General features: G+C 38.3%; 1 protein-coding gene across 1 annotated transcript in view; it reads left to right on the plus strand.

Moving 5' to 3' along the window:
• GUCY1A2 (guanylate cyclase 1 soluble subunit alpha 2) overlaps nt 1-23,530 on the plus strand; it is a gene marked incomplete at its 5' end in the record, with an annotated part of 135,701 nt that overhangs the window by 89,827 nt on the left and 22,344 nt on the right. The window contains one exon of the mRNA XM_083855792.1: nt 4,768-4,911. Coding sequence (XP_083711918.1) covers nt 4,768-4,911 — 144 coding nt within the window. The remainder of the gene's footprint in view (nt 1-4,767; nt 4,912-23,530) is intronic.

The following is a 23,530-nucleotide window of genomic DNA, read 5'->3' on the forward strand; positions in this document are numbered from 1 at the left end:
CTGGGAAATGAAGTACGACACTTCAGTTCCTTTGTTTCTTCTAGAAGTTCAGCAACTTAATGACTGGTCCATATTCATGAATTCGGGAGGAAGAATACAAGGCAGGGATATTAATTCAATGAGCCACGTTTTTCCAGAAAAACTGTCACTGAAAGAACACCCTGACTTTATATCCACAGAACATAATTTGGCTAAAACTTCCCATTTCTCAGTTTAATAATGAAAGACAACACAAAGTTTAACTATTGGTAGTTGGAAGAGACCTGCTGGAACAGCTCAGGGATCAGCTTATTAATCTCTATTCTCTGAATACTTTGTAATTGGATAAATTACATTCTGACTTCTGTGCTACCAAATTGATCTGAAAATTGTATTCCATCTCAAGTGGTTATGAATTAAAGATAAGTGACTGTAAGAAAATTACTATAGGGTTTATTTTCTGTAAAAATGACTGTTCATGTCTAGAGCAGACATACAGTATCTACTGAGGACTAACAGAAGCTGGTTGTATAGAAAATGACTTCTCAAAAGCAGAAGATACTTGCTTCCTGCTGCAAGTGTCATGCATTATCACTCTTCAGTATTTAGCAGTGTTGGGGGATAACTGTCTAGAAAGTTTTCCTGAACTGTAGAGTACACACAACCATTTCAACTAATTGTTAGCTTTAATATGGGATTTGTTGAAGGCCTGACTGGAAAACATTTGGACAGTTCCAGTGACTTGAGAGTTACAGAAAACTTTAGAGGAGGCCTTTTGTATAGCAGTGCAAGTAGCTGCAATATTTCCTGGATTATTAATTTGTTAGTTAAGAATAAAAACTCTATTATACAGTTTTTAGAGTTTGGTCTAATTTTGAAATCCAAGTTCAACTTCTCTTCTATGGTGCTGTGTATTAATTCCCAATTAATGAAAACTCCAGTGAAGCTGGCTATGGTAAGTGTAAATCAGTGAAAAGGGATGAAAAGTTGGTAACAGTAGGCCAGGCAATCAGTGAGTAGCTAGAACTATTAGGAGCAGCAAAAAACTGTAATTTAATTAGGAAAAAAATATACTAAGTCTTATTAATGGTAAACTGCTGGTCATATGCAAAAATGGCTTTAGTATTCAGAAGAGAATATATTTCACTTTTTTAAAGAAGCAGGATAAGGCATTCCAGTCTTAAAAGATTGAAAGCAAAATGTCTTTTCCTGCATATGTATGTAGGAAGGATATAAAAATCAAATATACTACTACTAATACACCTTAAAAGTCAAATTACAAAGTCAAAAACTCAGAATCTAGTTTATCACGTGGTTAGAGATTTCCTCTGGGGTTTCACTGCTGTATATCATCATCTCGAAGAGTATCAAATAGATCTGAGCTCAGCAAGTTTTAGACACTTTGAGCAGTGCTTTCCTTTTCTTTTAATCCTTCTGACACTGAGTATTTATGGAGTAGGTTGCTCTCTGATGAGCACAGTTTCAGGATCTACCCAGAGGATACTTTGAAGCAAGCTCTAAGCAGTGCTTTGTGGTTTTAGGCCAGTTTCTGCTCCTCAGCTGAGACAAGAGAAATTCCCTTCTTCCCTGTGTGCATATGACTCTCTCAGGGATCCAGCCTGAAATTCTGAAATGTGATATATCACTCTTGTTGCATTTTCTGTTTTAATGTCCTCATGTACCTTGTGAAGTTCAGTGAGGCCAAGTGAAGGTTCTGCATCTGGGTCAGGGCAATCCCCCTTATTAATACAGACTGGTGGATTCATGGATTGAGACCATCCCTCTGAAGAAGGACTTGGGAATACTGGTAGGTGAAAAATTAGATATGAACCGGCAATCTGTACTTGCAGCCCAGACAGCCGACCATCCTCTGGGATGCATCAAAAAAAATGTGGCCAGCAGGTCAAGGTAGGTGATTCCTGCTCTGCTCTGCTGAGACCCCACCTGCAGTGCTGCATCCAGCTTTGGTGTCCTAAGCACAGAAAGGACATGGAGATCTTGGAGCAAGTCCAGAGGAGGGCCACAAAAATGACCAGAGGGCTGGAGCACCTCTCCTGTGAAGACAAACTGAGACACTTTGGTTTTTCTGCTGAGAAAAGAGAATATCTTGTTGAGACCTTTGATGTATAAATGGGGCTTATAAGAAAGATGGAGAGAGACATTTTACAAGGCATATTATTACAGGACAACAGTCATTGGTTATGAACCAAAAGTGACTGTATATGATATAAGGAAGAAATTATTCACAGTGAAAGTGTTGAGAAACTGAAACAAGTTGCAAAGAGAAGTTGTGGATGACCCATCCCTGGAAGTGTTCAAACTCAGATTGGATGGGGCTTTGTGCAGCCTGGTCTAGTGGGAGATATCTCTGTCCATCGCAGGGGAGCAGAAACTTGATAGTCTTGAAATGTCCCAGCCAAAACTATTCCATGATTTTATGACTCCATACAAGTGGACCAAATGAAAATGCCATGAACAATCTGTATTACAAGAACTCCTGGAACTTTTGGAAGATTGGTCAAATCTGATTTTGAAGAAGGATGGAACCAAGGTTAAATTTTGGTGGCGGTACTCATAATGAAAATTTCAGTTATATATTTTAAATGCTTAGCTGGGGTAAACCCTAGTATGTGACTGAAAACAGGGTTACAGAGTGGTCCATCATTAGACAGACCTGTCAGTACTCATCACATTCAGTTTAAACTATCAAGTCAGTCTGAGCAGTCATAGTCCTTCCCCTGGTTCTCCAGTATTGCTGTCAGATGAACTCCACAGGAAAAAGCACTTTAAAGAGTAATGGCATTATAGTAATTTTTATTTTTATATAGACATTATTATGAGGCAGCTTCAGTCCCATTTTTCTGGTGTTAGAGTGCATTCACTGTGTGGAATTTAGCTGTTAAATTACAGCTATGGAAATTTCCAAGGGGGAAGAAGCTAACTAAATAAGTAGTTTTGTCTGAACACTGCAGGAGCAATTTATGATCCCACAACTATGCAACCAACTTTAGTGACATCATAGACTCAGCTCTTTCTGTAGCAACATCTTTGAGTCAATTCCTACTGATGCTTATTCATGATTTTGAAGAATGACAATGGATTTTTGCTAATACTTCCTTCCAATTTAGAGAATTTTTAAACATCTATTTTTTCCAGACTGTCTTTTTAACTTCTGATACTTCTCACTGTGCTTGTTTATTTTTTTAAATTTGTCCAGTTTCTACATCTTTTCATCAGCCATTGCAATATTCTCACCTATCCATTTGTCTTTGGAGAAACAAGCTCCTAAACTCATTGGTAGTGTCTGCTTCCTGTGGACAGACATCCTGAGCTATGTCTTGGGTAGAACAGGCAGGCACACAGCAGTAATGATTGCTCTTACATATTTTTTTCTATATACAAGTACTATTAGGAGATTTCAAAAGTGTTGAAGGAGCTCTAATGGCTGTCTCAGCTCATGAGAAACCCTCAGCTTTCTATCTGTATTTACATCTTCCTGTACAATCAGCCAGAAAGGTTAAGGTGGCAAACATCATGGTGGGCTTGCAGCAGAGTAAGTTTGGTGGTGGGAAGTATTTGCTCATACTTCTGTTGTAGGTTCATGCTCTGGGTACATTTACATGTAATGCTTACTTTTTCAGGTACTATTTGTATTGAAACACTACTTCCAATTTATCAAGACTGGAAATTAATCTGGGAAGATCCAGTCCTACTACTTAGTAGATTCTCTGCAAAGAGAAGAATCAACTATATTTATTCTCTGAGTAACTCCTTTCTCAATGCTTGCTTTCTTCTCACCCTAGCTTTGCTGAAGCATTTTCTGGAATTCCTGTAGTGTTTTATGCAGGGTGAAAGCCAGATTAGTTATGTCATAAAACCTAAACTAATCCTTGAGGTCTGTTTGAGCTCGTGTTAATGGATTTTGTGCGAGAATGTTACAGATGTGTGAGCAAACAGACTGCAAAACACAACGCTGTAAATAAAGCTGGAGACCTTGAGGGCTGCAGCGTTTCTCAGGCTGCCTTTACCCAGAGCCAGAGGGCTTCTGCAACTCATTTTGCTCCTATTTCCTCCTGGGGGCCAGCTTTGTTTAAAGCAGATCAGGATAAGAGAGCAGTAAGGCCTGCCTGAAGTGACCAGAGGACTCAGTCTGCTAAACTTCATGCCTGCAGGTAGGGAAGGCAGAGTAAGGTAGTCTGCGTGGTAGAGAGAAAGGCATCAATTCTTATTTGAAAATAGGGGACAAAGGTGCAGTCAAAAGTCTGTAGCAATATTCGTAGATCTTACCAGGAAGAGCTACCCACTAATGAGAAGTTAGATAGTCTTCACTGTTTTTTATGGTGATGTTTTGCTTTTGCTAATTCTCTTCCTGATATAATTTTCTAGCATATCAAATACTAATTACAAATTATAATTATGCAGCACTATTCTTACCCAACAGCAAACTCAGCCAGGATAGTACAAAATGAAGCTGCAAGCAATTTCTCATTAAGGAAAATGCAATTTTCTGTTACTGCTGTGGGAGAATGTTGCCATATCTCAGCTGATGCCATACACTGTTCTAGACAATCTTCTTTGGTTATAATGGTGATAAACCACTGTGCTGTTGAGTGTGGGGTTTTGACTGCACCTGTTTGCAGACTCAAGTAATTATGCTCTTTGGTCTAATTGCTTATTTATGGATATTTTGTTCACATGTTTTAAGCAACACTATTTGATTGCAACCCTAATGGCAGGTTTCCCCTCTCCTAATCACTCTGTAACACCCGGTTTGTCTGATTGCTGCAGGTGGAAACAATAGGTGATGCCTACTGTGTTGCAGCAGGGCTCCATAAGAAAAGCCTTAGTCATGCCAAAGCCATTGCCTTGATGGCACTGAAGATGATGGAGCTTTCAGAAGAGGTTCTCACTCCAGATGGAAGCCCGATTAAGGTAAGCCCTTTGCCTTTTATTCTCAGCTAGTCAATGATACACAGACCAGATTCATTTCATTGTGTTGTATTGGTAGAAATCTGTTTATTGCTAGAGAATTTACACTTGCATCACCATGTCTGCAGATGGGCCATGTGCCTTTTTTCCAAATTGGTATAAACTTGCATAAAAGAAGAATCTGTAGACTGCCTGCTCTTTCTCACTGTTAATGTGCTTCCTTTCCATGCAATGCCATTTCTGTCTCCTACTTTCCTGCAGGAGGTAGCAGGAGGGGGAAAACCAGATGTCCTTTTTGTAACATTTTTAAGTTCCTCTGCTGTTCTACTTCTTTTGGTCCTATACCAAAATATTAAAAAGAGTACTATTCTGAAAAAAATATGTCAGACTATGGATCTTAAAGAAAACAATTTTAAAGCTCCTTGTGAATATTCACTGAACACAGAATAAGCATTAAAAGACTGAAGATATCGAAGGCATAGCATTTTCAGTTTTGATGTAAGACTATTTCCAACAGATATTAATTTAATCCTACTAAAATATGTGGGGTTTGATTAATTGTATTTGTTTTTTTCGATAACTATAGCAAATTAATATGAGCTAACTACACAGGTACGTGCTGGGAGAGCTGTCTTCCAGAGCCTCTTCATATTTTTACTTTCTTTTGAGTCAATTTTTCAATTGCAGGGAAATTTTGAAGGTTTATGTTTTACTCTGAGTCTTGCTTTTTTTGACTGTTTTCTGCTCATAATTTTTCAGAAAATTCCTCTTATTTTCACTGTCTGCATAGGAAAACCTGTAAAAAAAAGACTGTGAAGACATTGCAGAGGAAATATGTATAGAATAAAATGCTGGGAATAACCAAATAGTTTCAAAAAGTGCTAATAAACCTCCTTTAGAATTCAGAAGAAAAAGGTCAGTTCATCATACTTTAACTGAAAGTAGAGGTACTGAGAAGCTCATTGTCATTTCTTAATTGTTCTACCTTCAGTGTTAGGTGTAATAGATTTCAGGGCAGGAGGGAAGGTGATATTGTAGAATGTTGGTACTTTTGTACTTAACCTGGAAGTTGTGCTTAAAAATAAAGCTTATCTTTCATAGAAGCATAATCTCTTTTAAAGTTTATTAAGATTAGAATTCCTCTCATGTGGCTATATATACCCTGTAAACTATTGCAATAAGGACTTTTGAAGAAGTCTACATTAGTTTGTCCTACTTTAGATATCTACTCTAGGATGAGATGAATAATGCCCTAAAAATGTGTGTTTTTCCAGTTGTTTGTAAGGGAAATCTGTGGATTTAACCTAAATGTGGATGTCTGCTGTGAGCATCTACACTCACCCATATGAGTCCTCCTACAAATGAATAGTTTTTTCTAGTGGCTATGTCAGTGATCATCACAGTTAAAAACATGCACATTATTTATCAATTCAGTTGGTATGACTTTTGACTTCCAGACAATGTTAAATTGGCTGGAGTGATCCCTATTTTTTTAAAGTTTTTCACTTAAAAAAAAGACACAAAGGGGCCCATTGTGCCACAGATTCCCGTTAGCAAATTTTCCATGTGCATAAAAATGTCTTAAAGCAGCATCAGGGGAAGTTCAGATTGGATATAAGGAAGATGTGTCAAGCACTCAAACGAGGTTCTCAGGAAAGTGGTCATGGCCTCAGGCCTGTATGTGCTTAAGCACTTGGACAGTGCTCTTAAATGTACGACTTAACTTTTAGGTCGCCCTGTGTGAAGGTTTATAGAATATATGTATTTTCTAAATTACTTTGCTGGATATATTTTGTTGTCATCTCAAGGCTGAATTCACCAGAATGCAAGGATTTACTTTTTATGGTTCTTGAAATGTTCATCTCTGTGATAGCAGTGGATATCTTATTAAGTGACACTTAAAGCCACAGAAAGTTAGGATGAGAAAATAACTATTAGAAAGAAATATTTGTAACAGAAAATGAGCTGGTCATTACCCTGTGAGTGTTTGAGAAGGCTTCAGGTCCCCTTGTGATTTTTTTTTTAAACTCAGTTCTACTAGAGGCAAAATCCCATTCCTTTAGAATGAGCCAAGGCCTTAGTACAGTAGAAGGACTTTTGCTGCAGACACTGCATGTGGAATTTGATATACATTTTTATCCTTTCAGCATAGAGTTTTACTTTGGAAGCACTCTTTTGATTTATATTCTGTATGGCTCATTATATGTAGTGCTTTATGACTTTAGTCTGAAAATATTGATTTAAAATTGCCTCCTACATTAAGTGAGTGTTACTTGAGTTTAGGATGTGCTTTGTATTTTACTACATTTCTTTTAGATGAAGTGGAATTACGTTAATTTTAATAGCTAGAGATAATACTGTAAGAAGAATTCTCCAGGGCACTGACCTTCAGTGAAAGGTTGCAATGCAGATGTGGAATTCCTGGAGAATATTATTACTTGGATAACTTTTTATCATGCTAATTAATCACTGTGTGGTGTATGTGCCGAAGAAAGAGGAAGACCTCCTTTTCAGCTTTTTTTTGAAAGGGCTGGTGTGACAGAACATACCTAGTTTCCACTAATGAGATTTCCCAAGAGAAAATTATCTGCTTACTTTTGTAGTGTATGAAGGTTTATGTAATAGGGTCATGAAGTGATAAGAACTGGGAACTCACAGAGGAAAAGTAAACGATTTACATGAAGCTGCTGAAATTAACTACCGTTATTTAGATTAATTGTGTGCAGGTGTTCTTGTCTAAAACATAAAGGTTGAGCCCTACCACAGCAATTAAAAATGTTGCAAAATGTTCTGCTACAGCAGAAAAATGTCATGTATATTTGAAATTATTTATGTTACCATAACATGAGAATTAGACCTGTAAATACTGTAATCCCAAACTGAAGCAAATACATACCCTCACTTTTCTTTTTGCTCACTTTCTAATGACTAGTTTGTGAAATACTCTGAACAGAGTAGTGCAGAAAATTTCTAGCTGATACTGGCTTCTATTTGATTAATTTATTCCCAAGTGAGGTAGGTGAAACCTCGCATTTGCACGACACGTAATCAGTACTTGGCTCAGTTGTTTCTTTATTATCAAGATAGAGTACTTGACATACTTGAAGCTTCTAACCTTCAGATGTGCATTGCTAAAGCTATTTTATTATTGGGTTTGTAGGCTGCACTCAAACAGTGTAGGCATTAACATTATCTAATTTCAAACACTGACCATGTGAACAGGTATGGCTAAATTTGTTACTGTAGCTCCCTCTTAAATGAAGAGACTAAATTTAGTCTGTATTCATTTGACATGCTTGCAGTGTCTACTTTATAATGAAATATATGAATTAATATTTGTCAGGTAAGTCCTACCTCAGCAGTGCACCAGTTAATGACCTCTGAGGATGGATGATCCCACTGGAAGGAGCTGAACTGAAACAGAGGTTCACAACTTTGGTCAGTCACAGCTTTTCCATTTCAATTTTAGATGTGATCCAGACTTTTTGTACTTCATCTTTCCATGTATAGGTGACAAATAAACCTTTATGGGTAAAACCATTAGTTTAGCATGTTTAAGATGTATGACCTAAACTTGCAGCTACATTAGTTTTGGTTTATGTTATCTATTTGAATACCTGTGATCATGATGATTAAAACAATGAAAGCCTGAGTTTGATAAACCTCTAATCTCTGCTTACCAAGTGGTAAATTTTAATTAGCGTGCACTCTGACTCGTGAGTAAGGGCACAGATGAGTGAAAAGGGCTCTGTGGATTGTAATGGCTTATGGCCACGATGAGTGACACACTTATCTAAATAACATGGAACTGGGCAATGAATTTTAGAGTGCATAGCATCATCTGTGGTTCATTAAGTATTCCCCTTTGTATTTCAGTGATATGCCACTTGGGTCCAGGACACAAGTAGGAAGTGCCAACATTTGTTTGTAGAAATGGGATTTTTATTTTTTAAGCGAAGGGGCCATTCCCAAAAACAATGAGAGAGAGTAGCAAGTGTTGTCTGTGTAATCCTTTTCAGTGTTTCTTGCCTTGCTAATTATTCAGGTTTTGGTGTGCAGGTTTTATAGCAATTTTGGTTCTATCCAAATGAACATCTTTACATAGGTAACAAAAGGTTGTCTGGTTTGGTTTAAGTTGTGAAGGGCTGAGTGCTGATGCAGGCATTCTCATCAGCCCTGTGTGAAAAGCTGCTGCATTACTGCAATGCTCCTTGCTCCAACCGTGGTCTCCTAGCAACTTTGCCTTGTACCTAATGTCTACATCAGGCTCTAGAAGGTATATAATATCCTACTTCAGCCTGCAGGACTTGAAATTAGAGGTATCCTTGTGTTGAAAGAAAAAAATCAGAAATAGTTCCACAAAAGAAACCTTTATATTAAGAGACTTTCAAGAGCTCATAGTTTCACAGGTTTACCAGCATTAAAGCAACATGACAGCTTTGGGGTGGATGGAAAGCTGCATGTCAGGGAAGCTTGGGACTTTTTCTTGACAGCCTGCTTGGGAGATGGTGAGGCAAAGTCAGTTCTGGTGATGATTTCCTGGACGTGGGATAGTTCATGACTGCACTTCTTCAGTTTGGCCCAGTGCCTCTAGAAATGCAAAACGAGAGGAGTTGATTGAAGCACATTTCCCAAGGAATGTAGGAAATTGTGAGTTTTTTTAGACTGCTCTAAGAGAAAATTCACTTTCCTCAGCCCTCCAATCATTTTCACTCAACTGCTTCCTTTTGTGTGATTTTAATAATAATCTCTAAAAACCTCAAACCACACATTATTTGCAACTAGTTTTCTTTTGAAGGGACTTTGTGGTATGTTATACCCACTGTAGGGGTGTGTTACTGCTTGTGTTGCAGTAACAAGGCAAAGTGGGGTTTATATGACTAGTGGGTGCACAGCAGCAGCTTTGTGTAAGAATCTGGTCTGAAAAATGAGACTGGCATTTAGTCTGCTGAAGAGGGAAGTTTCCCAAAGGATTGGCCATTCTTTCAGATGGTACACATTTCAGTTCTTAGGTGAAGTCTGCAGTAGATGCTAAAGGGAGGTTTTCAAAGCTACGAGGACTTGATTCTGCACAAGGTAAGGGTCTGCCTGCCCAGGCTGAGGCATGATACTGGGATTGGCAACCCAGTGTAAGCCCAGCTTGAGTAAACTAGAAAGCTATGAGGATATTTTTTTTTAATGACTTCTGGGAGGGAGAGACCTAAAAGACAAGCAAGGAGCTAATTAATAACATGTGGATCCTGGCCATCATTCTCCTCCCATGCCATGTGTTCTCTGACATTTCATCTCTGGCAAGTAGGAAGCACAAGTGCCATTCCATCTATTCTTGTCCCTGTGGTAAAGATAAAGCACACTTGTAGAAACCAGGGTAGTTACCCAGGGCACCTAGTGAACTTTCCCACAGTTGATTAGTTCACAGTGATTACTGCATGTTCACAGCTCTTTGACTGTCACTATGTAGATCTAGTATGGAACTGCCTTTCTAATTCAGTTGTACTTCTTTTCCTTAAGGGAGACTAAACCTTGCTGTAACTTTGCTGTAACTTGCTGCGCCTAGCTTGTAACTTTGTCCTGATGCCTCACAGTGAGCAGATACTTTCATTTCCTTCTCTAGGTGCTGTAAGTATATGCAGAGGGAAAACCAGCAAGGATTTCAAGGTTTAGATCCCTGCAGGGGCCACGGGATACGCAGCTGGGTTGTGGGGTTAGCTATAAGGTCACAGTGTGACATCTCTCACGGTTCAGCAGTCATTCCAAGCACAAACGCCTCCAACTAATCCTCCAGATGTCTGGCTAGTAGTAGAACTGGTTGGGAATTTTCCATAGAAAACACTTTTTGGCTGAGAACACTTTATGACAAAAAAAAATAAATATTGGGCATATCTACCAATTTTTTTTAAAATCATTGATCAAAACTCACTTCAGAGTACTAAATACCAATATTTACTGGGACAATGACCTGGGGGGAAAAAAACCCCAGAACTTTAAAGAGAGTAAAGCATTGAACTTGTGTTTTTATGATGAAAAAGACCTCTGCTTTCTCATTTATCTAGGATGGAAGATATGCTATGTTACAGTTTTGCCCCTGGGCTTGGGTTGTGACATTTTTTGGAGCTGCCAGAACTTCACATTCTGGCTTTGACTGTTAGAGCCAGTGGAGGACTCCATGCTGAAGCTGAAATTTTCTGTTGATATTGTTTTACATTGACTCTTTATTAAGGGAAAAGTAAGCAATGGTAACAATAGAAATACAACACACCAGGTGAATAAATAACTAAATCTGTGGTGTATACAGCATTTCAAAAGGTTGATACTGTTGCATCTTTATGAAGGGGAGAATAGACAAAAATCTAAAGTTAGAATTGCAGCATGTACAACGATGTTATATGTTTATATATAATAGAGACATAAAATTTGAAGTAATTCATGAATATTTAAAAAATTAGGCTAGGGAATCCAGGCTAGCTGAGTGCTGAGATTTTATTTCTCCTAAGTCCTAAATGTATGTTCTCTTCTTCCATTGGTATGTTTTTTGTCATGTAAAAATTAAAAAGTCAGGTCTCCACTATATTACAAGAGTATTTTTTCTTATCTCCTGAGATGGAGAAGAGATGAAAAATGTTACACAATAACTGAAAAAAGTAGTGATATGAGGATACACAAACCTGCAAGGAGTCACAGACGATAAGCAGTAATACACTGATAAACAGCACAAACTATGCATAAAAAGAGTGCTTGATTGGCTTTTATGCAGTAAGCATGACCAGAAAATGCTAGGCTTGAATTGCTACCTCACTGGGTTAATAGGCACAGGTGATCCCAGAGGCCTCAAGGGAAGGTGCAGAGATGAAAATGCCATGCCCTGTGAAGCTGTAGAGGTGGTTGCTACCTCAGTGTCCGTGTTTTCAGCTGCTGAGATGCTGTCAGGCAGCTGCTGCCCTGTGCTGCAGTGTCTGCCGCTCCTTTCAGTGACTGAGCTGTCAGCCCCTGCTTTGTGGCTTGCCTGCCAGAAAAGCCTGTTCTGTCCAGTGCTGGTGATATTCATTTACTGTTGTAATCTGTTATGAACATTGGCTTTTCTAAAGTGGACAATATGTTGCTTTGGAACTACCATTAAATCACTGAGACTCAGTTTCTGTCTCTCTTCCATGGGTCCCGGCAGTTTAGTCACCTAATCCAAATGGTTTACTTTACCTGGAGTCACAGTGTGCCATAAATTGTACATTTTGGCAGTGAATAGGGCAAATTTATTTCATCCTTTGGTCTGAACCTCTCCTAGAAGAAAGAGATGGTATTATACCTGCAGCAGCCTTACAGTGTGCAAAAGTAACACATCCTCCTGGAAAATGCAGCTTGGGCATCCATGGGCTAGGTGACAGTGCTAACATAACTCCTTTGATCCAGATACAGCCTGGAGAAAAAGATTCAAGAAAGAGCCTTGTCCCATCTACTCCTTCTCCCCTCTCCCTTGTCTGCTACTGCATGAGTAGTTTCAATAAGGTGCAGCTGGAAATACAAAATCGAAAAAAATAGAACTGAGCTGCCTGCAGTATTTTATACTGTATGATTTCCATTGCACATTTGAAGGGCATTGTTCCCCTCTTCATGACCTATTAGTTCTCTTGTTCCTTTAATGTAATTTTTCTGTGAGGACTATGCCCATTGGTAGAAAGATGCAAAGCTTTTTCATGTTGCAAGGAAGAGCACCTTGGTTCTCCTTGTCTTTCCTGCCCCTGGATTACAAGCAGGCCCTTGCACTGAGTCCCAGAGGAGCTGCCTGTGGGTAGTCTCATGGAGATCAGTGTCTTTCTCAGCCCCACTGGGTAATCATGTAGAAATGTTAACCTTTATGCAGATCTGGCTCAGTACTCTGACATCCACAGTTACAGCGTTTTTAGGAGCAGCTGTCAGCATCTGCTCTGCAGAAAAGAAAAAAGTACATTTGTTAGTGGCAGTTTGCTACTTGGCTTCCCCCATTCTCTCCAACGTGCACAGTTCAGAGAAGAAAAGTCAAAGTCTGCAGTTTTAAGCAGCAGTTAAAAAACTCTATGGCACAACTGTTCTCATTATTCTGAGCTAAACAGTGAATCATTACACTGTGCTATATTTGAGTGAACAGTTCAGATAGGGGGTGGGTGCTAGAGGATTATACTTGGCCTTCTGTTTGAAGCTGACAAGTTCAGCAACATTGTTCAACAGTTTCAGAATAGTTTAGTTCCCTAAGGAAGAATGCATTTCCTGTCATAAATAAATCCATAAACTAAATGTTTAATGGTATTTCAGCTTCCTTTCATATGAGACATAGAGCATTTTGGAAAATATGCCAATACTTCTGAGGGATTTGCAGCCTTTTCTGTTCAAATGCCTCCTTTAAATCTAAACCAGGGTAAAAGTAATTCAATGCAAATAATCCTCTTCAGAGACTTTTATGTTGAATAATTGGAACTTTTCTTTTAGCAAAACAATCTCCATATTTATATTGGATTTTGATTTTGCTTTAGTATTTTAAAAAGAGAGGAGAGGCAAAAACTTTAGTTTTTAATGGAGGAGGAGGGAAAACAAGGCACAAATAATCTGAGGAGGTTCCGTCCTGCCATGTGACCTTTTTGATTGCATCAATAAAAAAAAAGGGGTATAAGGAAAAGTGGATTAGAATATACAAGGATTTTTTCCACCTAGCTGAACTTGGAGGAGTTGAAGTGACCATTATCCTGAAGGAAGACCTGATTTTTGTCTAGCTTTGGAACTTCATTCCAGAAAAAGAATCAATTCTGAGAAGGAAGATGGGAAGAGATGTATTTCTGAGATCTCATTGTACCTTCCTGCAAAATCTCCATGCCATAAAGCAGAAGTGCTGAATAATTTCTTGCTGAGATACAGTTTTCCTAGATGAATAAGGTAATTCTTGACATTTAGCTACATATTCTAATACTAGTTAAAGCTTTCACCATTATTTTAATATCTGAAATGCCAAAACCTCATTAGAACAAAGTTATCAAAAATAAAAAAGTCACAGAACAACCTTTAAGGTTGGAAAGGATTTCAGAAGATCAGCTGGTACTACTTTTTATGCCTGGATGACATTATTGAGCACCCTGTCCAATGACAGCTTGAACACCTCCACTGATGGGGACTTCACCACATCCCTAGGGATGTTGCTTCAGTGATTGATCTTATTGTAAAAAAAATTCTTTCTTATGATGAAATGAAACCTCTCCTGGTGCAAGTCATACCTGTCACCCCTTGTCATGTCCATGTGTCCTTCGAGACTTTGTCTTGTTTGTACCTGCCCTTTAAGTGCTGGGATACTGTGATGAGTTTCCTCCCTTAGGTGTCTCTTCTGCCGGAGAAAAGGCCCAGCACCTTCAGCCTTCCCTCATGGGGCAGATTCTCCAACCTTGTGATTATCTTTGTCTTTTTCCTTCAGACAGTCCAGTTTGTGGGTGTCTTTCCTGAACAGTGGTGATGTCTTAGGAAGGCTGACTTGAAACAGAGACTGGACAGAGCTAGAGAATAAAGTAGGTATTTATTGAAAGGCCTTTAGGATACACTTAGGGCAGGGCAAGAGCCTGGGCAGGGCTACACTCAAGGTGGACTTAGAGACAAAATGCATGACTGGTCACAAGGTCTTATATTTCTATAAGTTTTGGTCCATTTTTATATTGGGGTTTAATTATCTAATTACAGCTTCAGGTTGTGAAGTCCCATCCTTCTTGTTCCTCCCTTCAGCCCACTGTTGTTTGTGCTATTGGGCCTGAAAGTTGTCCTTGGTCTTCATCAGGAAAAGGATTTGTTTTGTCTACCCGCTCTGTGAGGAGAACTCACCAAGCACTTAATATGAGATTCAGAACTACAGCCCTAGGCAGCACAGAATCTGAAAAAAAATAAAAGCTGAAGCTTAAGGCATCAGTGTGGCCAGCACTGGGCGTGGTGCTGTGGTGCAGCCTGCCAAAGGCTGGGCACAGTGGGATGGGGACGTCTCCATCTCTGCCAGAGATGGCCCTGCAGATGGAGCCCAGGATCCAGTGTGCCTTTGCTGCAGCAGTGCACTGCTGACCCTGCCAGCTTGTCCCCCAGATCCCTTTCAGCAAGGCTGCTTCCCAGCCATGCAGATCCAGACTTTACTGAGCTGTTTAGTTATTCTGGCCCAGGTACTGTGATGATGGGCTTACATTGTTAAAATTGGATGTTCAGCTGGGAGACGTAGCATGTTCTTTACAACAGCATGTATTTTCACTTTACTGTAGAAGTAGTGACACTTCTTACAACAATTTTAATGGAAAGTGAGTAATTAAATCCCTGTGTGCCTTTCTGAAAATTTGTCTTTTCTATCATCTCTCTGTAGAATACCTGTTTTTCTTTCTATGACAACTGATTTTGTAGTAGGTCCATTTGTGCTGCATTTTAAAAAATGGATGAAAAAATTCGTAAAAACCTTTACCAGAAGAAAATAAATCCTAAAAATAGGGCAATGTTTTAACTGCCATACAGTTCTGTGGGAAAGGGACTAACTGCTCGTGTTACTGCTTTACTACAGTAATTTCTGCATAGTGGCGCCCACTCTGTAGCCACAAAAAACACTTTACAGAATTAGAGTTATTGTTTCCTTTGGGAGCATCAATATGATTTACTTAAAAGAAGCAGACTGTTACAAAACCTTAACTTGAAGAAGTCTTTTCTTTTTCTTGACTGTGACAACAAATACATAATATGAAATGATGCATATATCTCCCTGTTATTCCAAAAGGTTTTTCTGTTGTTTTTTTTTTTTTTAATAAATGCTGTGATCTCAAGGTGTTATGATAGTAAGAAAATTACTGAGCTTTCTGGACTGAAAATCAGGCATCTGGGGTGCATTTCAAGTAGGACAATGAAAACCACTACACACTTCAAACTTTAAAGTAAACAGTATACTCAAAAAGTTGTATTTAGAGTCCATGGTTATAGGACTTTGATCTTTTATTTACTTGCTATTTCAGTTTGCATCTTTGTATGCTTTTTTATCTTCCCCAGTTTACAGACCTGGTTGTATAGGCCATCTTGGTTACTGCACCTTCCTTATAATGTTTTAAAAATGTAATCATCCCAGAGCACATTGGTTGCTTGAACTTAGAGAAAAGCTTTGTTATTCAGATGTCTTTTTAACCAAAATGCATATTTATTTAATAAAATGTGGTCCAATGTTTATAGATAATTTCAAACCTGATTTAACTAACTGCACATTTGTACATGTAAGTGGTTTGGGAGCTGAAATCAAGTCCTTTTACTTGAGTAGAAAATCTTTTGCATTTAGCAACCTTTGTCCAGACTTAGATTTTCTGGGGAGAAACTGTCATATCTGACCATTGGTTCATAGATACTGAAAGGGATATAAATATAGAAAGACTGAACAGTTCCTTTTCTATGTTACAAGTCTACTTGTTTTCAAGAATTTGCTCATGGTAATTATTCTTAACTTATATTCACCAAGACAACATGAGAATTAGTGACTCTCTTCCTATATAAACTCTGAAACACTAATTAATTTAATTTCAATGCATGCTAATTTTAGCATGGACAAGGTATTTTTGTAGGATGAAGACAGTTTCACTATTTCTAACTTCAAAATATGAGTCTCCTCTCTCTGTGAATAATGACTTTTTCAAAGGTAAAAATTAAAGATGACATGGAGTTCAAACTTAGGGGGTTTGTTTCTATATGTGTCTATCACAAAACTTCACATCTCTTAGGAAGATATTTGATGCTCGAATTTACAGTCTTACTTAAACTTCAGTGAGAACAAAGCATGATTGCATCCTGTTTGGCACTCCCTGGAACCTTTTCTCTATCATAACTAGAAAACAATCTTCAAAGGCTTCAGTGAATCCTTCATTTAAGCCCATTTGTCTCCAGGGTACCATCCATTGCATACTGGGCTCTCTGTTATGTCTGCTTCCAAGGCCACAGTACTGCACTAGATGGTCTTTTGCTCTATTCGGTACAGTTGTTCTTACATTCTTATCTTATTTATTGCCTGTTCCTAGTCACGGATCTCTGCAGCTAAATGTCAACTCCTTTTTCTGAAGGAATGACATATTTAATAGCTAGGATAGCTCAGATAACAAAAGCAACAAAAATTCTGTCTCCTGTGGCTGAGATCATGGTATCTATTTTGGTGTGGTTGCCCTACAGATTTTTATAGGATAGAATCATAGAATTAGGGAATTGTTTATGTAGGGAAAAACTTTAAAGATCATCAAGTCCAACCATTATCCCAGCACTGCCAAGTCCACCACTAGACCATGTCCTCGTGGTTTGTTTATACATTGCCATTTCCTCCTCAACAGACTCATAGGAAGCTTATGAAATTGCTAGTCATAAAAATATTGAGGACACTATAACATCCTTCTGTTCTCAGAGCTTTCATGACTTTTGAGCATTTGCCAAAGAATTTTCAGCCTTTTTGTTTTTCATGAGCTCTTCTTTGATGTTTGCTATTTGTTGCATTGTGTGTATTGGTTACCTAAATTGTGATGTTCTTGCTCTCTGAACAGAAGAAAAGCTTTTGAGGCATGAGAATGAATGGCAAATGGCTGAATAATAAAGCCTACTCTTGTTCACAGATGAAGGCTATTGTTTACAGGAGATGAGATTAATTTTGCTAAGATCTGTTCCCTTGTGAACACATTGAATAAGTTTTTTGGTGTGACTGTTGATGACTAAAAATAAATGAACAGCCATTCATGACTAAAAATAAATGAACAGCCATTCAGGATCAATGTGATTGTTTGCAAATGTACCTTTTGCAAAATGGAGAAAGGCTTGTTCCCACAGTAGAACTGTCTCTCTAGTTATGTCTTCACAAACTTAGGGAGCCATGCTCTACAAACTGCAATCTGTAAGACAGTTCAGAGTTTCCAGTCTGGTGTTCAGTGAGGCTGAAAACTCACTAGTAGGTTTAGGGTGTAGTGTAGGGTTCCACTTCCCTTCACTTAGGAGTGTGTGAGGTAGGTGTATTTTGTGCTTGTTGCTGTTTTTAACAGTTCTGTAAGAAGAGCCACCAGAGGTTTCTTTTTCCATTCATTTTCAGTGAAATATTTTGCTCATATTAAACCCAGCTTTACTGTAAAATGCATTAGTTTTATGGTTTGGGGTTTTTTTAATAGATTAGGATATCTGGTAAGACAAAAAGTTAAGAGCAGCCAGTGTTTAAGGAGAGTGAGGAAAACCAAGCTTAGCCTCTATGGCTTACATTAGAAAAATGTGAATGTCTCACACTCCATGTGAGGGAGTACCATTAAGCCCCAAATAGGATAATGACTGTTCTTGAGCCTGTCATTGTTTTGTCATTTCAGTTTTGTGTCTCAGAAAAGATGTTTAAAAAATGCAATGTGTATGAAACTGAATGTTTTTCTTTCTAACCCTAACAGCAAGAATCATCATTACACAGCCCACGTAAAACTAATATTAAAATGAAATCTAAGCTTTAAACAGTGTTTTGCAAGAAGAGTCAAAAAGTTTTTTTGAGAAATTGGAAAGTGGGAAATAAATACATGTTTTAGAATCTCTTGTATGCTTGGTGGGCATCTGAACCCCCAAAAATCACATTGTAAATGTCTCTACTGGGGCTATGACAGAATTGTACCAGATGACTGTTTTTAGTTTGGTCTTCTGAAGACTAGAAAGCAATATGGAACCCTGTTGGCTTCCTGAAAGTTCTTCCTCTCTCCTCCATAGAAATGGAAAAGGAGCAAAAAGCCAATAGGAAAACCAAGTCTGAACAAAAAATCTGCATACATAAGAGCTGAATAGCAGGTTTTCAGGCTGTAGAAAGCACTGAAATTTGTGGAAATTTCTGAGAGGTCTGTAATACCAGTTTTTCTGTTACTCCCTTTCCAAGAACACCAGCAAAGAGCAAATCTTAGCTGGAATTGTGGCTTCCTCAGTAGGATGTGTGTCCTACACATATGTGAATAAGGGGTTGCCATCTATGTAAAGCATTCACTTGAATTCACTCTCTTTGCAAACATTGCTAAGCCCATCTCCTAATGTGTCTTAGACTCTCATGACAATGTTATTATGAATAATCCAGATGCAACTACTTCCTGAGCATATTGACAATTTAGTTGGACAAGGTTCCAAAATGACAGCATGACTTGTGTTCTCTCATTAGTTTGGATTAACAGAAGTTGATGCCTTTGTAACCCAGTATGATTACAGGAATTACAGTTTTCCCATGGATACTGTGATACATCTGAGATTCTTACTGGTGCATGGAAAACAGATGTGCATCTTTGTCTCCCTAAGTTTTCTTGCCTTGTAAGTGCTTGCAATTTTGTAGTGAAGATTCTCACACAGCTTCATGTAAACTATGTATATATTTAGAATTGTCTACTTTGCTTATATATTTTTCCTCTGGGAGGAGAAATATGATTGATGGTGATGCTCACCTATGAGGTCAGAGAGGTGGCAACCTGTGTAGTCAATCTTTTGCCTTCTGTAAAAAGATATATAAATGGAGTCAGAAAAATTAAAATAGAACTTTCCTGCCTGACCTTCTGCTGTCTGCCTCATCCTTTGTGTGTCTGATATTGCGACACATCTTTTTTTTGTTCCTGCCATGTTTCAGTATGGGCATAGCATACTAAAACTTGACTGTCACTGGTCCCTGTGCTCCACACTCCTTCTCTCCCCTTCCTTTTGTTTTTCATTGAATTTTGCTTTTAAGTAACTTTCTATAAGCGAGATTCTCTTTTGCTCCATGTGGTTATGCTCCATGTGGTGGCCTTTAGGATTTGGTAGCTACAGCATTTAAAATCACTGTGGGTTAGCATGGATAAACAGGTATAGTTGTCTTTGGCATGAATGCCTGGAAGAAGGCCTGTGTTTTGTGTTACAGTCTGAACTGCCACAGGTCTATCTTCCCTTCCCAATTACTATTCTCCTTAAACCTAGGTATCCTAAGCATCCCACAGCATACTGTCCACTCACCAGCTTGCATTGCCCTCTGCTGTCCTACGCTGCCTTTGACCCAAATCCTTTTCCAGGCATCTTTTGAGTCAGTGAGAGTTCACTAACAAGGTTTGAGCACTGCTCTGTGTATAATCCAGATCTGCTGCAGCGTGCTGTCAGCTGTGGGTGTCAGCACAGGGCTAACTGGGTGGAAAAGCAGTGAGCTAAATCATGTGCTTTGATGCTACCTTCTGTTTTAAGCTCTCTAGGACTGCACTGAGGTGACGTCAGAAGCACCACTTGTGACCTCCACAGAAATGGCACATTTTCAAAACTGTTAGTTCTAGAAATCATTTTTGGGGGATGTTTCTAGATGTCTCCAGGCTGAGTGGAACTGATTCCGTTCTTATGAAAAATATTTAAAAATTTGTTATATGCTAATTGTGTAATGAGTTAATTAATTTAAATAAAGTCAAGGATATGTAGAAGGGAAAAAGGGACTGGACTCTTACTGTGGAGTTAGAGGTCAGGTTTTTTGTTTTCTTATATTTACAGCCAGAAAGGCAGACCAGGGGAAGAGGAGCTGCAGGCAAGTAAGCTACCATCAGTTAGTGCCTGAAGTTTACAAAAAAGCCTCTCCTAAGTCTCATGAACATTTGAGTAAACCACTCAATGCATAGCTTTGAAAAAACTGCTGCAAAGAAAGATGACCAGAAATGTGCTGGAACTAAGGGACAGGCAAATATCAGAGTTACCTGCTCAGGTTTGTTCCAGTTAGTTCAAGCAGCCATAACAATCTGGGGAGGGCATCATAGAACATGGAACTCAGGAGCGGGTGATATATTTTTACCTCAGGAGACTCAGAGCTGGTTGGAAGCAAGGAAGGCTGGAAAGCTATTACTCTTCATTTGTCATGTTCTGACGATGTTTTATGGGTGTTGACCACTGCCATGGTTTGTGTCAGGACAGCCCTCCTTGGACTGACCCAGCAGCAGTGCTGAGTTTCTATGATTCGGATATTGGTCAGATCTGAACAAGCTTATCTTAACACAGCTTGGAGTCTGTGTGCCCCACTGAAGTGTACAGTGCAATTAATAGCTTTAAAGGTATTTCAAATTTTAAAACAGCCTTTTTCAGTGTGGCAGAAATTAGAGATACAAAGAACTTGTGTTTGCTTGGCGGCATTTCCTCGTGATTAATATGAAAGTGTACTTCCTTGTTAGCAGGTTCTTCACACATAAGTATAATTTGTAAAAAAAATCTGCATGCCTGTGGAGATACATTGTTCTATGATTTAGACAGACCTTAATAAAATGCAGGAGAAGATCTGCTTCTGTTTGTTCAAATTTGCATATTGTTCAGCTGCATGAATTTGAATGGTTTCTGATCTGAAAAAGCTTCTATTTATTTCTATAGAAAATAATTAATTTATTTTAGAGAAAAGGAAAAGTGTTTTCATTACTCTTCCCACAATTCTACAGTAGGGAATGGTGTCTGTGGAACATGTAGAACATTATTCATCTATCCCATGGGGATTACTAGAAGTAAATTAGGTTTCTCTGAATTTGCTTACAAACCAAGATCAATTTCTAAGTAACACTAAATGAAGAAAAATTGTGGTGATTTATCAGACACAGTCCACTGTGGTAGCTGCTTTATAATGAGCTTTGAGACGCACCATAATGCAGTCTTTTGTTGCAAGTATCTTTCGTACACACACTGCCTACCTTTTATGAAATAATTGGAATTTAACATGCTACAGCTTTGAAGTGTACGAAGCCAAACCCTTAAAGTGGGACGCTTCTGGGATTAAAACATTTTTGCAATGATAAATCTTAAATATGTTTTGACTAATTTCATTCGAGGATCATCTACAGTATTTTTATGTAAGTGAATCTCTTCATTTCATGAGCCTTACCACTCTAATTACAGATGGCCTTGTTTTCATTTTACATTTTAGTGCCGAACATTTCTAATGGAACCATAACTTTTTTACTTGGTAACATATTTACTGCTATAGAACGTCAGTCACTGATTAGAATTTTAGCACCTAAATTTTTTAATTCATGATCACAGATTTGAAAGTTATGTATTTAGTTTTGCTGTTGCCCCTGTCCCTTGTGATGCAAAAAGTGTGCCAGCTCTGCAAGTGGATCAGTGCAACAGAAAAGGATTGGTAGATTGATGGAGTTTGTACTGAGACTCTTGCATCTATACTTATTGTATTTTGAGATTTTTACTTGAGGTGATTTTGTTCCTCATACTCAATGCCTCTACCATACTAAATGCCTCCGTATATCTGAAAGATCAAATGTTGATTTACATCCTGATAGGCCTGTAAGAGTTTGTCTTAACTTTGGTGTACATCTTGAGCAGAGCTACTGATTTAGTTTCCTCTAACAGGGTTCTAGTTCATGCAGAATGAACCATTTTGTAAAGTGAAGCAATGTAGAGTGAATAGGGGCAGTTGGGGCATGTGCTTCAAAACCATGTAGAATGTAGTTATGTTGTACTTTGGAGGTTGCTACCCTTTAGTGAGGTGATTCTTCTCATGGATGCTGAATGTACAACTGCCAAAATATTTCCTGTGAAAGAGTTTGTTTTGATAGTTATCCACAGGAAGCCTAGCTGTGACTCTGATGAGGAACAGACCAATGCCAAAATAACATGACTAGGTATGATTGTAGTGTATTAACAGAACTGACAGTCCATCATGAAAGGGTGACTGGCTAAAAAATTGTTTCCTGTCAAGCTTTACACTTTTTTACTCTTCATGGTGTGTGCTTGATACTGCAAAGTATGTTGTTGACATTGATCATTGTGTGATTATTACATAAAAGGAAGTTAAATATCTGAGTTTATAGCATAAGTAAAATTGCTTCAACACAGCTGCTATCTTCATTTTTTTTTTAGTTTTAGTGAAATTCTAAAGACAATGTGAATCAAGGTACCTTTAATTTCTCTTTGAACTGAAATTCAATTTTCTGTTTTCTGAAGTGGTTTCAGGACATTAAAAAATATTTCTCCCATCCCATCTGTTCTTAAGGATGACAGGAAAACAGACTTTGCAGCAGTCATTTAAAACCCTCAAATGTAATACTACTTTTTAATTAGTTGTCCTTCAATGCAGTATGATGATAGAGTTAAAAAAGATATACACACACATTAATGCATCTCGTACATATTTCTGTCAACGTCCTCACAATATGTTTTCCAATGTTTCAGTGCCATAATGAAATAATGTAACAGCATGTTTACCTGAGGAACCTGTCCCTACAGTGCAGTCTATTTAGGCCTAGATAAGCTGGATATTCACCTATGTCTTCATTTAAATCGTATTCTTTCTAGTTATGTCCCCATATGTCCCTCTTTGATATTAACATCTTGCACATACTTGTAGATGAGTATCATACCTCCCCTGTTGAGTAATAATATGCCAAGCTGTAAGTATTTACAGCTTTTTAGTTTCCCTCTGATCAAATCCTTTCTGAAGAGATTCTTGATCTTTTCAGGAATCACACCTGTTGACAGTATCTAGGTTTTAACTTAACAGGCTTGGTGAGGTTGACTAGAATACTGTAGGAAGGAACTATAGGTATCAGATGATGTTCATAACTGAGATTACTTCTTTCCTGTGGCAAGATTGCATGCTATCTCAAGTTCACTTTAATTTTCACCCAGAATTTCCCAG

The sequence above is a fragment of the Zosterops lateralis genome, assembly GCF_965231275.1.
Source record: "Zosterops lateralis genome assembly, chromosome: 2".
Taxonomy (NCBI): domain Eukaryota; kingdom Metazoa; phylum Chordata; class Aves; order Passeriformes; family Zosteropidae; genus Zosterops; species Zosterops lateralis.